This window comes from Somniosus microcephalus, chromosome 3 (genome assembly GCF_052327205.1).
Source record: "Somniosus microcephalus isolate GS21.2 chromosome 3, FLI_Smic_1.0, whole genome shotgun sequence".
In the NCBI taxonomy this organism is placed as follows: Eukaryota; Metazoa; Chordata; class Chondrichthyes; order Squaliformes; family Somniosidae; genus Somniosus; species Somniosus microcephalus.
Genome location: NC_140989.1, coordinates 160,448,723 through 160,463,051, shown reverse-complemented (window position 1 = coordinate 160,463,051; position 14,329 = coordinate 160,448,723). Strand labels below are relative to the sequence as shown.

The 14,329-nt window shown below is 46.5% G+C and overlaps 1 protein-coding gene and 1 non-coding gene across 2 annotated transcripts in view; both read right to left on the bottom strand.

Annotated features, from left to right (window-relative positions):
- Positions 1 to 14,329, bottom strand: part of bud23 (BUD23 rRNA methyltransferase and ribosome maturation factor) — a 32,236-nt gene that overhangs the window by 1,455 nt on the left and 16,452 nt on the right. The window contains exons 8-11 of the mRNA XM_085981798.1: positions 13,498 to 13,583; positions 12,060 to 12,105; positions 4,139 to 4,197; positions 941 to 1,030 (exon numbers count right to left, since the gene is read on the bottom strand). Coding sequence (XP_085837924.1) covers positions 941 to 1,030; positions 4,139 to 4,197; positions 12,060 to 12,105; positions 13,498 to 13,583 — 281 coding nt within the window. The remainder of the gene's footprint in view (positions 1 to 940; positions 1,031 to 4,138; positions 4,198 to 12,059; positions 12,106 to 13,497; positions 13,584 to 14,329) is intronic.
- On the bottom strand, positions 2,807 to 2,937 carry LOC147121505 (small Cajal body-specific RNA 20). Its single transcript, XR_015077772.1, has one exon.

Below are 14,329 nucleotides of genomic sequence, written 5' to 3'. Positions count from 1 at the left end.
ACACCTCCCAAACCCACGATCTCTTCCACCTAGAAGGACAAGGGCAGCAGATGCATGGGATCACCACCCATTCCAAGTTTCCCTCCAAGTCACACACCATCCTCACTTGGAAGCATATCGACAATCCTTCATCGTCGCTGGGTCAAAATCCTGGAACTCCCTACCTAAAAGCACTGTGGGAGTACCTTCACCACATGGACTGCAGCGGTTCAAGGCGGCTCACCACCACCTTCTCAAGGGCAATTAGGGATGGGCAATAAATGCAGGCCTTGCCAGCGAGGCCCATATCCCATAAACAAATAAAAAAACATAACAGTGGGTGTGGAATTCTGCTTTGTAATCCACCCCGGGGGAGTGGCGTTTCTCCAGCTCCTGCCTCAGAGGGCAGTAGATCTGCTATACGCAACAGACAAGCCCTCTGACTGACTCGGGAAAGGTACTAATGCAGTTTCTGTAAACCTAGAAACCACGGTTACTGCAGGCTGGAACTGTGCTGGGTGGCAAGCTGGACAACTAAATCATAAAACAGTCTACTCGTAATCCAAAGTTGCTCAATTCCATTTTTAAGCACTAAATTCATACCATGTTGTATTATACAAGTTGCTTAATTCAAATTATTGGATGATTCCATTTTTTTTTTTTAAACGCATAAATCGACACGAGCAGGGTGTATAAAAACAAATGTCCGAAGGAACAATTTCATCTCTGGATGGAGTGAACTGCTTGTACTAACGAGAGGAACAGAAAGACATAGCACAGCAGCAACCCAAGTCTCATTTCATGCAGGAACAACGCTGCAAGGGCATACATAGGTTCGACCTAATGATGGGAGAGGTTAAGCACACTGTGAACAGGCCAAGGGACGAGCAGGGAGATAATTCAACATGCTGAGGTTTTTCTTGTTATATGCAGTAAACGCCACAGCCCACAATCCCCTCACCTTCCCTGACGCCTTCGACGCTCCTTCTTCTCCAGAATCCAGTCCCTGCTTCTCTTTGCAGATTTCCCCTTCATGTTTTTAAATCTCAACCTGCAGGCAGGGAATGGAAGAAAAGTTTGTTTAGACAATTGGAACTGTATTATCCAGCCGAGGCTTGAATGAGCTCCTTCACGGATCTAGTTTTAAAAGCTTTGTTACGTATTTGTTATACTTTATTGCCCATTATCTCTCCAAGGCCCAGGTTTCTACCTCCCCGACATGAGCTTTTGTTTCCCCAACATGCTATGCCGTGAATTGATCTGTAATTCCCCAAGGAGTTGGGAACTGAACACAGAATTCTCCAGGGGAGTGCTGGAAATGGAAAGGTAACAAATCACTCCCCACACCCAATCCTCCCGCTGCACCCTGCAGCAGCAGAGGTCTGGGCACGATCCCACAGGCCCTGCCAGCTGTCGGCCACTTTGCCAAGCGCTGCTTTTGTTAACTTAAGACAGAGAGTGCCAATTTGCACACTAGGGTGTTACAGATAAACCCGATCCTCTCCTAGGCTAATGTCTGCACGTGCACACTTCAAATAGGGACTGATGGATGGTTATCGGTGGTAGGAATCTTGCCCAATTGAGAGCGCCTGGGGACACTGCTGGGTACCATCACCTTCCTGATTCAGATCTAATCTAGGAGTGTACCTTTCACAATGCTCCCATGGGTTCCCAGACATGCTTTTACTCCCCATCTCTCCTGAAAACACAGAACCGTGATTTTTTTTTGGGGGGGGGGGGGGGGGGGAAGTCCCACGGGTACAGATGGCCCTCCATTACCGCACCCACCAACCATGACAGCCGCTATTTACATGACAGCCATGTCTGCAGGCTATTCGACCACTGCGGGAGATCATACTGGAGTCCAATTCTATGCCTGTTTGACTTTCCAGTAGAAATCACTGGACACAGTGATCGGGAGAGAGAAATCCGGCTATTCCCTCACCCGCTCCTGGACTGTTGTGTTCATTTATCATTCCCTTACTGCTCCCTGGCTGAGATCAGCTAGATACACAGCTGTAGGATTGTCACGGGCCAGGACCTTCCAAGCTCAGAACCACACACACCTATCAGTGCAATGACCCAGTCCACGCAGTTTGCTTTCTTTCCCCACCCCTATTTTCTCCCCTGAAAGCACTGATTCACACTGGAATAGCTCCCCCCCCCCCCCTGTAATTTGCCCAAGTAGACATTCCTCATGACATCAAGTGGATGAAACTGATCTTTGTGAATCGGCAGCCCCTTTAAACCGCACCCGATATTCTTGACTTAGTTAGGAATCAGGTGTGGTGTAAAATAGGTTGTCAATTCGCTGTCACCCATCCATTTCACGCTTTCACCGAAGACCAGTTTCACCTTCGTGTGTTAGCAGATTACTCGGCTGTGAGCATGTTACAGGTAAGCCTGATCCAGTCCCAAACCCATATCCACCTAAGCACTTTCAGGCAGGGATGGTGATCAGGAGGGAGAACCCCAAGTAATTTTTGTCTCTCTAACCCAGGAGAGTGAGGGAGCACTAACAACCCCTGCCAGTGCCCCACTAATACCAATTCATTCGCCTCCCTGCAATCGAACCTGGGTCCTTCTGGTCTGTACAGCTTCATGACATGTGGCCTGTCTTTAAAATTTGCTCTCACAATGTGGGTGATGCTGGCAAGGCTGGCATGTATTGCTCATCCCTAGTTGCCCGGTGGTGGTGGTGGGCCTTCTTGAACCGCTGCAGTCCGTATGCTGATGCTGCTCTCACGGTGGTCAGGTAGGGAATTCTAACTGAATCACCAAGCGGTATTTAATTTATTTATTTTACCCATACGGCATCAAGCCCATAAATTGTAAGAGGCAGGAAAATATGGCAGCCAGCAGCTCAGGGCTGTCACAGCGATGTTCCTCAGTTACTATAGGTCTCTCCGTGACAGACAGAAGGAGACTGCAACCCTCCCTGTTTTACTGAGAGAGACCTGCAAGGTCAGACAGAAATCACTATACCCATGTATTAACAAAGATTAAAATATTGTGCACAATCTTCTAGTAATTATCTAGTCTATAAAATGTGGGTGTTTACATACGTTGAAGCAATAGCACAATAATTAATTACTTACAGACACACAGAATAGAGATCGCTGGATAGTGAGCAGGAGTAAAAGCCTTCAGCTCATTTTCACCCTCCCTAGCCCAGGTCCTTGATGTCATTAGTGATATGAGTTTACTCAGCACAAACAAGGAACAGAAGCTAGGACCTCTTTGGTCTGAATGATACATTGGGCATGTACCGAGCCACAGAGCTGTTGAGAGCTCCATATCATCTGCTACGTGCAGTTTGAAATGGCAGCCAGGATTTAATTAAATTGTCGACCATCTGAGAATATTTATCTTTTTTTGCTTTTGTCAATTTGCAAGAGCAAGAAATAATTGGGAGGAGCAAACTAAATAAAATGCAATACTGATAACTGCAGAGCTCAGAATGTGCAATTTCAGGACATTATTGGGATCAGCAAATCAGTGCAAGAGTCATGATATGGGTGCCTGTTAGGGACAGACATGTTTCATTGGAAATGCAGAATCGAGTCCGTTGAATGATTGGCTAGGTTTGGTTCCTACGCCCGGCAAATTTTTTCAAAACCGCACACCTGGAACTCTGCAGACGTGCCTACTTGTTCAAATTAAAGTCGAGTTCTTCTGCTAATGCAGTGAGACCTTTCTCAGCTCTAGTCTCTAATGCATCAGTGACACTCCCATTATTAAGTCAGGCCAAACTTCTTTCACTCCGAGGTTTAAACTGGACGGAGGACCAGGGCGAAAGAGAATCTCCAGCCAATGTGATCGTTGTTCCCAGCTGTGCTCTATTTCAGGCGAGAGTTACATAGAAAGTTACAGCACAGAAACAGACCATTTGTCCCAGCAGGTCTGTGCTGGTGTTAATGCTTCACACAAGCCTCCTCTCACCTTACTTCATCTCACCCTATCCTATTCTTTTCTTCCTCTAGCTTCCCCTTAATTGTCTCTATGTTAATCACCTCAACTACACTAAGGTGGTGAGTTCCACATTCTCACCACCCTCTGAGTAAAGAAGTTTCTCCTGAATTCATTATTGGATTTATTAGTGGCTATCATGTATTTATGACCTCCACTTTTGGACTCCCCACAAGTATAAACACCATACCTGGCATTTGTGAATTGCACTTGGCTCGTCGTCGTCTCTTCCTGCTGTGCTCCGAGGCCCTAAACAGGGGGGGGGCGGTGGAGAATACAATTCAATACTGCGCTCATTCAAAATCAAATTCATACTGAGATCACAAAGCCGAGGAAGCACTGATGTCCACGAACACATGAGCCTGCATGAACTGAGGCATTGGGAGTGGGAAGGGGCACTTGGCAGACAAGGGCAGGAGGGAAGGACACCATTTACAAAAGAATCCCAAGCTCCGCACCTACCTGTGGGTTTGCGATCTTGCCTGCACTAAAAAAGCAGAGCTTGCTAACTATGGAACTCAGGATTTAAAAAACAGCCCTTACCCAAAAATAAACAGCGGCACAGACAGCTGGAGATTGCTTGAAGCCACAAACATGTAAACAAGACATCTGTTCAATTGCGGCGAGCACGACTGCAGCAGAACGGCAACACCAACTTTCAGGGAATAGAAACAAGAACATGGGCCCGACAGCACCTGAACAGATGGGTTAACATGTTGGGTGCGACAGAGCATCTGTAACCAAAACATCACTCCCCATCTTTGCTTTTCAGAGATGCTGACTGACCTGCTGGGTATTTCCAATAGTTTGTGTTTTTATTTCAGATTTCCAGTTTTGTTTCACCCATTTTCAAGGAGGTTAGTTTGATCTTTAAAATGAGGCTCTATATCAGAACAATGGCCCTGAAATTAGGATCGGGGGCTTGCCGCGTGTGCAAGCCCCTGATCTGCACTCACCCAGCGCGCTGACATCTGAAGCCCGGGCCTGCTTGCATTTCCTGTCCCTGGCCCGGTTCAGATGTCAGCGCGCAGTGCTTACCTGATCCAGCGGCATAGTTAGTGCGATGTGCCGGCTGGGATCAGGTGAGCACTGTACAACCAATCAGGGGAGGGGAAGGTTCATTCATGAGTTTGAGCGTAATAGCTGTCAAACTCATGAAAACTACGGGGGCCCAAAACACTATTTAAACTTTAAATAAAAATTTAACAAACATCCCAATCATTAAATTAAGTATAAATAAGTTTAAAAAAATAATTTAAACAATAATTTTTTTTGTTGAAAAAATTTTTTTTTTAATAAAAAGGGTCTAAAACTAAACTTACCTTATTGTAGATTCTTTAAAATAATAAACCTGTGGGAAAAAAATTCTAAATTGCACTAAAACACCACTTACCTGTAAAAATAAATACTTACGTGTGCTTTTTACAAGCGTAAAGACTGGAGGCCTTTGCACATGCGCAAATCCCCCAAAACAGAGGAAATCCAAGACGCACGCACTGCCCCCTACAGCGCATGCGCTAGCCTCTTCACCTCTTGGGTTAGAGGAGAGGAAATGCCGGTTTTCAGCGCATGCGCTGTGCATGCTGAAAACCGGCATTTCCTCCGGCCAGACGCGCGAGTACCCCTTCCGTACTCACGCGTTTGGGGAGGAATTACTGCCCCAATACTGCTAAACAGTGTGATTGAAGAGGGCACTATTACTTCACTTATTTAGATTACTACCAGTTAAATGTCCAATGAACAATTTACAGCCCACTCCTCCCTCATCTGTGATTCTGGAAGTGTTTCATGTCCAATTTACAATAAAATCATTGAGTATCCCAAGGGTCTCTCGTCATCTGATGTGTATTGCAATCTCTAAGCCAACCACCTACATCGATAGCAAAATACTGCAGATGTTGGAAATCCGAAATAACAACAGAAAATGCTGGAAAGAAAAACATCGTTGCACTTTAAACGTTTGCAGCCAGATCAAGGAGACAGGGCTATCCAAGACTCCTCTACGTCTATTCCCTGTAGCAGCGCCCGAGCTTTTTGTCTTTGTCGGTTACTTAGCTGCGTAACATGCAGCCACAAGGTCCATTTATCACACGTTTAGCTCAATGTTCCCCTTAATCTGCAGGTCCCCTGTATCCAAAGCTGGGGATAAAACAGATCTTGGTGGTGTGATTTAGAATTCGACACTGATGAGGTTATTGTGTTAACAGCCCTTCACAGGCCTCCAGATATATGGAGTTCAACAGGACAAACCAGAAATAAAAGCATAAATAGGACAAAGTCGGCTGGGTTTGGTGGGCCAGATTGGTTGAGCCACAGGCCGTAGTTAGAACGCTGCAGCAGTGAGCAGCCCAGCCTCATACCACAAGGGAGATTGACATAAACCCAGCTCCAGTAACTTTATCCCAATATTACTCTCACAGCAACTGCATGAGTACACTGAGCTAGACAGGTTCTTCAATACACACCTGGTAGGAAAGTGGACTCGGAAGGATGAGAGCAGATGAGGGAGGAAGGGAGGTGGGAATTTGGAAGGAGAAGTCAGAGACAGATGAATACGGAGGTTGGGGGTGGGTTCAGAGACATGGTACACATAGGAGGAGAAAACCTGCCAAAACCATTAGTTTTATCCCAGTGAATTAAATCAAACACTTTTTCCCCAGGAAGCGCAACATTTCAACCGAGCTTCAATTGGAAAAACAAAATACTAACATTCAACAAAATGCATTTAACATAGTAAAATGTCCCAAGGTGCTTACTATTACAGGTAAAGTGAATGTGTGTGATTTATTTATGCTCAAGTTCAGTCATGTGTTCAGTGGATAATGGAACAATTTTCAGGCACAGAACAGGCCAGATACCAATTCTCTGACTCAAGAAATGTGCCTTATGCCCAACCTCAGAAGGCTCGTCGCAGTACCAGTCCTTTGCCCATACCCACCATCCTCGTGACAAAGTGTGATTGACAACTTTGCAATCTGTAGCTAATTAATTGGCAGCTGTTCTGTCTGCAGGGTGAAGGCTACCCAGACTCTCTCGACATAGGACGGTTACAACCAGACTCATTCCACAAAGGACGGTTACAAGACTCACTCCACATAGGACGGTTACAAGACTCACTCCACATAGGACGGTTACAACCAGACTCACTCCAAAGGACGGTTACAACCAGACTCACTCCACAAAGGATGGTTACAAGACTCACTCCACATAGGACGGTTACAGCCAGACTCACTCCACAAAGGACGGTTACAACCAGACTCACTCCACAAAGGACGGTTACAACCAGTCTCACTCCACAAAGGACGGTTACAACCAGACTCACTCCACAAAGGACGGTTACAACCAGACTCTCTCCACAAAGAACGGTTACAACCAGACTCACTCCACAAAACGGTTACAACCAGACTCACTCCACAAAGGACGGTTACAACCAGACTCTCTCCACAAAGAACGGTTACAACCAGACTCACTCCACAAAACGGTTACAACCAGACTCACTCCACAAAGAACGGTTACAACCAGACTCACGCCACAAAACGGTTACAACCAGACTCACTCCACAAAACGGTTACAACCAGACTCACTCCACAAAGGACGGTTACAACCAGACTCTCTCCACAAAGAACGGTTACAACCAGACTCACTCCACAAAACGGTTACAACCAGACTCACTCCACAAAGGACGGTTACAACCAGACTCACTCCACAAAGGACGGTTACAACCAGACTCACTCCACAAAGGACGGTTACAACCAGACTCACTCCACAAAGGACGGTTACAACCAGACTCACTCCACAAAGGACGGTTACAACCAGACCCACTCCACAAAGGACGGTTACAACCAGACCCACTCCACAAAGGACTTTAAAAAAAAAAAAAAAAATTGTTCCTGGGATGTGGGTGTCGCTGGCAAGGCCAGTATTTATTGCCCATTCCTAACTGGCCTTGAGGTGGTGGTGGTGAGCCACCTTCTTGAACTGATGCAGTCCGTGTGGTGAAGGTATTCCCCCAGTGCTGTGAGGGAGGGAGTTCCAGGGTTTTGACCCAGCGATGAAGGAATGGCGATATATTTGGTGGGTGACGGAGGGGAACTTGGAGTTGGTGGTGTTCCCATGCGCCTGCTGCCCTTGTCCTTCTAGGTGGAAGAACATAAGAAATAAGAGCAGGAGTAGGCCATACGGCCCCTCGAGCCTGCTCCGCCATTCAATAAGATCATGGCTGATCATTGACCTCAACTCCACTTTCCTGCCCCATCTCCATATCCCTGGATTCCCCTAGAGACCAAAAATCTATCTATCTCAGCCTTGAATATACTCAAAGACTCAGCATTCACAGCCCTCTGGGGCAGAGAATTCCAAAGATTCACAACCCTCTGAGTGAAGAAATTCCTCATCTCAGTCTTAAATGGCCTACCCCTTATCCTGAGACTATGCCCCCTAGTTCTAGACACACCAGCCAAGGGAAACCCCTCAGCATCTACCCTGTCAAACCCCTTCAGAATCTTATGTTTTAATGAGATCACCACTCATTCTTCTAAACTGCAGTGAGTATAGGCCCATTCTACACAATCTCTCATCATAGGACAACCCTCTCATCCCAGGAATCAATCTAGTGAACCTTTGTTGGACCGCCTCCAAGGCCAGTATATCTTTCCTTAGATAAGGAGACCAAAACTATGCACAGTCCTCCAGGTGTGGTCTCACCAAGGCCCTGTATAATTTTGTAGCAAGACTTCCTTACTCTTATACTCCAACCCCCTTGCAATAAAGGTCAACATGCCATTTGCCTTCCTTATTGCTTGCCGTACCTGCATGCTAGCTTTGTGTTTCTTGCACGAGGACACCTAAATCTCTCTGAACACCAACATTTGAAAGTTTCTCACCATTTAAAAAATATCCTGTTTTTCTATTCTTCCTACCTAAGTGAATAGCCTCACATTTCCCTACATTATACTCCATCTGCCACCTTATTGCCCACTCACTTAGTCTATCTATATCCCTTTGCAGACCCTGTGTTCTCATCACAGCTTACTGTCCCACCTAGCTTATCATCAGCACCAAACTTGGATACATTACACTTGGTCCCTTCATCTAGGTCATTAATATAGAGGTCGCGGGTTTGGGAGGTGCTATCGAAGAAGCATTGGCGAGTTGCCACAATGCATCTTGTAGATGGTACACACTGCAGCCACGGTACGCCGGTGGTGGAAGGAGTGAATGTTTAAGGTGGTGGATGGGGTGCCAATCAAGCGGGCTGCTTTGTCCTAGATGTCGAGCTTCTTGAGTGTCATTGGAGCTGCACTCATCCAAGCAAGTGGAGAGTATTCCATCACACCCCTGACTTGTGCCTTGTAGATAGTGAAAAGGCTTTGGGGAGTCAGGAGGTGAGAGACTTGCCCCAGAATACCCAGTCTCTGACCTGCTCTTGTAGCCACAGTATTTATGTGGCTGGTCCAGTTAAGTTTCTGGTCAATGGTGACCCCCAGGATGTTGATATTGGGGGATTCGGCAATGGTAATGACATTGAATGTCAAGGGGCAGTGGTTGGACGATCCCTTGTTGGAGATAGTCATTGCCTGGCACTTGTGCGGCGCGAATGTTACTTGCCATTTATCAGCCCGAGCCTGAATGTCATCCAGGTCTTGCTGCAACAACCAGACTCACTCCACATAGGATGGTTACAACCAGCAGAGAAACACTAATCAAAAACATTCATCAGACTGGGGCAGATTTAAACCCAATTCAAGGACCGAATGCGTTTCTGCATACTGGGAAGAGTGGGAGTAATGAGGAATTACCGCAGGCCATTGGGTGAACTGACGCTCAACACTCTGGTCAGTTTAAAATATATTGGCAGGTGCCCCTGGGTAAGGCTGCTTTAAACCGTCTTCAGATCCTGCTGTCCAACAGGAAGCAGACGGGTTCACAGAAAACTTGTCCCCCCCCACCCTCCCGGTAGAAGGTACGCTAGTTAACGACAGCCCCCTGCCCGGCCGCAGGTATGCTAGTTAATGACAGCCCTGCCCGGTAGAAGGTACGCTAGTTAACGACAGCCCTGCCCGGTAGCAGGTACGCTAGTTAATGACAGCCCTGCCCGGTAGCAGGTACGCTAGTTAACGACAGCCCTGCCCGGTAGCAGGTACGCTAGTTAACGACAGCCCTGCCCGGTAGCAGGTACGCTAGTTAACGACAGCCCTGCCCGGTAGCAGGTACGCTAGTTAATGACAGCCCCGCCCGGTAGCAGGTACGCTAGTTAATGACAGCCCCGCCCGGTAGCAGGTACGCTAGTTAATGACAGCCCCGCCCGGTAGCAGGTACGCTAGTTAATGACAGCCCCGCCCGGTAGCAGGTACGCTAGTTAATGACAGCCCTGCCTGGTAGCAGGTACGCTAGTTAATGACAGCCCTGCCCGGTAGCAGGTATGCTAGTTAATGGAAGCCCTGCCCGGTAGCAGGTATGCTAGTTAATGACAGCCCCGCCCGGTAGCAGGTATGCTAGTTAACGACAGCCCTGCCTGGTAGAAGGTACGCTAGTTAATGACAACCCTGCCTGGTAGAAGGTCGCTAGTTAATGACAACCCTGACTGTTTTTGTTTAATTCATGAAATTCTGTGACTGCGTTACCTCACTGCCAGCTCAGAATGCATAACTTGGATAGCTTATAGAGCCATGAGTTGCTGAACGTAATTTAATTTTGACTACTTATGGGACTTTGACCGTCACAGTATCGCCTCAATGTGGGAAGTTTTTGCATTGGCTAGGATGCATCAGTTCAGACACTGGCTGTTTGAGGTCTTTGGATGCGGACCAGGAAACACAACCTGCCAACGAAGTTCGCGCAACGTAAAGCAGTCACTTAGGTTTGGACATCCAAAAACAGGGATCTGAAACAGATGCGGAAATTAAATTTAAATTCATCTGACATTATCTGAACTTGGTGTTGTCTCTTGAAGGCCTACTGAGTTAAAGGTCACTGCAGCAACAGTCGGGGGGGGGAGGATACACAAGAATGGGGCTCACATGTCTCCGGGGTTACAGAGGGGAAACAAAATATCAGCGTCTCCTACTGGAAGGTACATGGATAGCAGGCAAGTCAGCAGCAATGCTCTTCATGGTTCAAGAGCCTGTTGACACTCACGCATCAGCAACGTCCAGGAACCAGTTCCCAGGGAACCATACCTCGACTGAGAATCTGTGGCTTCAGGAGAGGCAACTTCAGTATTCCTTTTCTGAAATGGTGTTGGATTCATGTCCAGTTTGAGGGTAGATTGGAGCTGTGGAACTGCAGCCACTGGGAAGGGCTGGAGTAAGACCACCTGTAACCAATTTAACTGTGGAACCTGAACCGGTCTGCAGAAATTTGAAACCAGCTCCCAAGACTGAAAGGACAGCCTTGCAACACAAAGCACTGCTCAGGGATTTTTAGCTCTAACACGAGTACTTACAAAAATATAGAGAAAGGAAATTCTAGGGCATGATAGCCAAGGTTTTATCTTCATGGGTTGCATTGCTGTGTACCATAGAGGCTCGGGGACCCATATAAAATTCAAATCTATGTCTCCGTTAATGTGCAAACATCTCAAGTTGTTGATACGAACAGATCTGGGTGCTGTGATTTAGGGTTTATCTACCATTGAGGCTACAGCCCCAAGAACAGGCCTTTCCAAACCTCCAGCCCACAAACCAGCAACTAAAAACCAGACCTGGAAATAGGGCCAAGTCCTCCGGGCCCCAAGGGCGAGATCGGGAATGATAGAGTCACAGGTTGGACGTCCCTGGTCTGGGGGAGTACAAAGTACTACCCCCCACCCCCCGTCCCCACTAGTTATAAAAGAACATTTTACTGTCACTATCATTTTTTTAATGCTAATTTTGCTGCCAATGTGGATATTTAAAAGACCTCCAGCAGAGTTTTATGGCACCATTTCTAGATCAATTTCCGGCATTTATTTGGGCTTGTTCTTTTTCAGGCAGCCTCGGGAGGAGCTCAGAGGCTTTGTGTACAGTGACTTGTGTGTACAACCTAGTAGGAGTTAGCTGAAAATAAAACCTCTTCTCACTATGGAGCCAGCACGCCTCCAATACCCCAGTGAAATTAGATAGAAGAGTTACCATTGGCAGCTTTCCGGAGACTCCAGCAAATAAGCACAAGAAGAATCTAAGGAAGAAAGAGTTAATAATCAGAACTCACATGGACCATCTACAGAAAGAGCTTGCATTTATGTATAGCATTTTATCACATCCTCAGGACGTCCCAAAGTGTTTCACTGCCAATGAATAGCTTTTTGAAGTGCAGTCAATGTTTATAGAATACCCAGGAGGCTACTGTACCCAGAGTCAATCCACCCTTGAGTTACACCCACGCCATTGCTGTCTTTACCCCAGTACTAATTTTGTTTCCCCCCTCTTTCACCCCCAGTGAGTTAATTCAGGAAGAGGGGCCTAATGGACACCCGATAAAGAGGGGCCAGCTTGCCACATCAGCTTGCACAGTCTGCAACTTGTCTGGAGCATCAGCGGAAGACTTCATATCCAATTACTGCCCAGAGACAAAGATTAGGGGGATATGGAGATGGAATGCTCAAAAGTTTACTACAAGACCAACCATTACATTGAGATAAATGTGCAGCCATGGTTAGCGGATCTACGTCATTCCACAACCTTATTAGAAACTCAAGATAGAATCTACAGAACAAAGCAACTGTTGATTCAGACTGGGAAGGGTGGGGGCGAAAGAAAAGCAGAAATAAATCTCAGAACTCGAATTTGCAGATAATCTGGGGACAGATGATAGTAAACATGTCAGGAGGATCATCTGGTTAGACAATCAGCAAGCCTTTCCCAGATTTATATATAGCCCGCAAGTGAGAAACCTACATGCAGGATACAATAATCATCTAACTGTCCCACAGTAGATAGTCTATTTACACCAGGGTGAAAGTTTAGACTGCTTCGCTTATTCGCTTTCAGTTATTTGAAAAATAAACTGATGGTAGTTGCAATTTGTTCCGACAACAAAAAGAACTGGCATTTATATGGCACTTTTCACATTCTCAGGTTGAGCTTCACAGCCAATTAATTACTTTTGAAGTGTAGGAACTGCTGTTATGTCAGCTAATGCAGCAGCTAATTTGCACACAGCAAGATCCCACAAAAAGCAATTAAATAGATAACCAGATCATCTGTTTTTAGGTGTTGTTGAGGGACACTGGAAGAACTCCCTTGCTCTTCTTCGAATAATGCCGTGGGATATTTTACGTCCACCTGAGGGGGCAGACGGGGCCTTGGTTTAACGTCTCATCTGAAGGAAAGTACCTCCGACAGTGCAGCACTCCCTCAGTACTGCACTGGAGTGTCAGCCGAGATTTTGTGCTCAAGTCTCTGGAGTGGGACTTGAACCCACAACCTTCTGACTCAGAGAAAAGTGTGATACCACTGAGCTAAGGGTTGACACTTAAGCAGACAGAAATTACTTCAAAACAGAGGAATAAAACCAGTCACAACAGTTTCTTAACACTCCACCAGAAAATGAGACCACTTTGATACTCACTTTTTTGCTTTGCTGCTGTTGGGGTAATCCACCACCATCCCACCTGTGAAACCAGCCTTCATCGCCTGCGCTGTGATTAACTCCAGCTGGAGACAAAGAAAATCATACCAATGTTACCAAGTCTCAATCACTCATTCTCCCCTCCCTTTCGTAATTCTTCCCCTCTAGGCAGGATTCTTGGCTGGGATATGGTTCTGCGGGCACCCTTTGGTACCTTGTCCAAGTAGCGCTCTTGTCCGAGTTAGGTGGCTGTGTGTTAAAACCCCACTCTAGGACTGCAGCACATAACCCAGACCACTCCAGTGCAGCACTATGGCTGCATAGATTACTGCATTGTTGGAGGTGCCTTCCTTTGGCTCAGATATTGAACCAAGGCACTATCTGCCTGTTCCATTGGTTCAGCTGCATGTTAAATTGCACTATTTGATTAGGAACAAGGAGCTCTCTTAGCTACGCAATCAACACAATTCCAAGTAATTCAGTGTGTTGAGTTATGTTTTGAAGCATGTGCTAAGGTGAGTATTTAGGCAATTCAACTGCAGGGGGCATTCACAGCAGAGCCCAATCCTGTTCTTGCCCAATAATCACACATGTACATTAGCAATAGGGGTTACTAGATGGCAATTTGAAGTGGGAATCTTGGCCAATTTCCCCCTCTCTGACCCCCACAAATGCTGGCCCAAAGAAGGTCAGCTAACTCGAGAGATCAGACATCAAACATGGGACATTCCGGTCCATGCTGCTCAGCTGCTTGCTGCTTAAATTGAATGAGCCACTGGCTGAGGGAAGCTCTCAGTAATTTCCAACACGATTCAAATTAAAGGCAGCACAG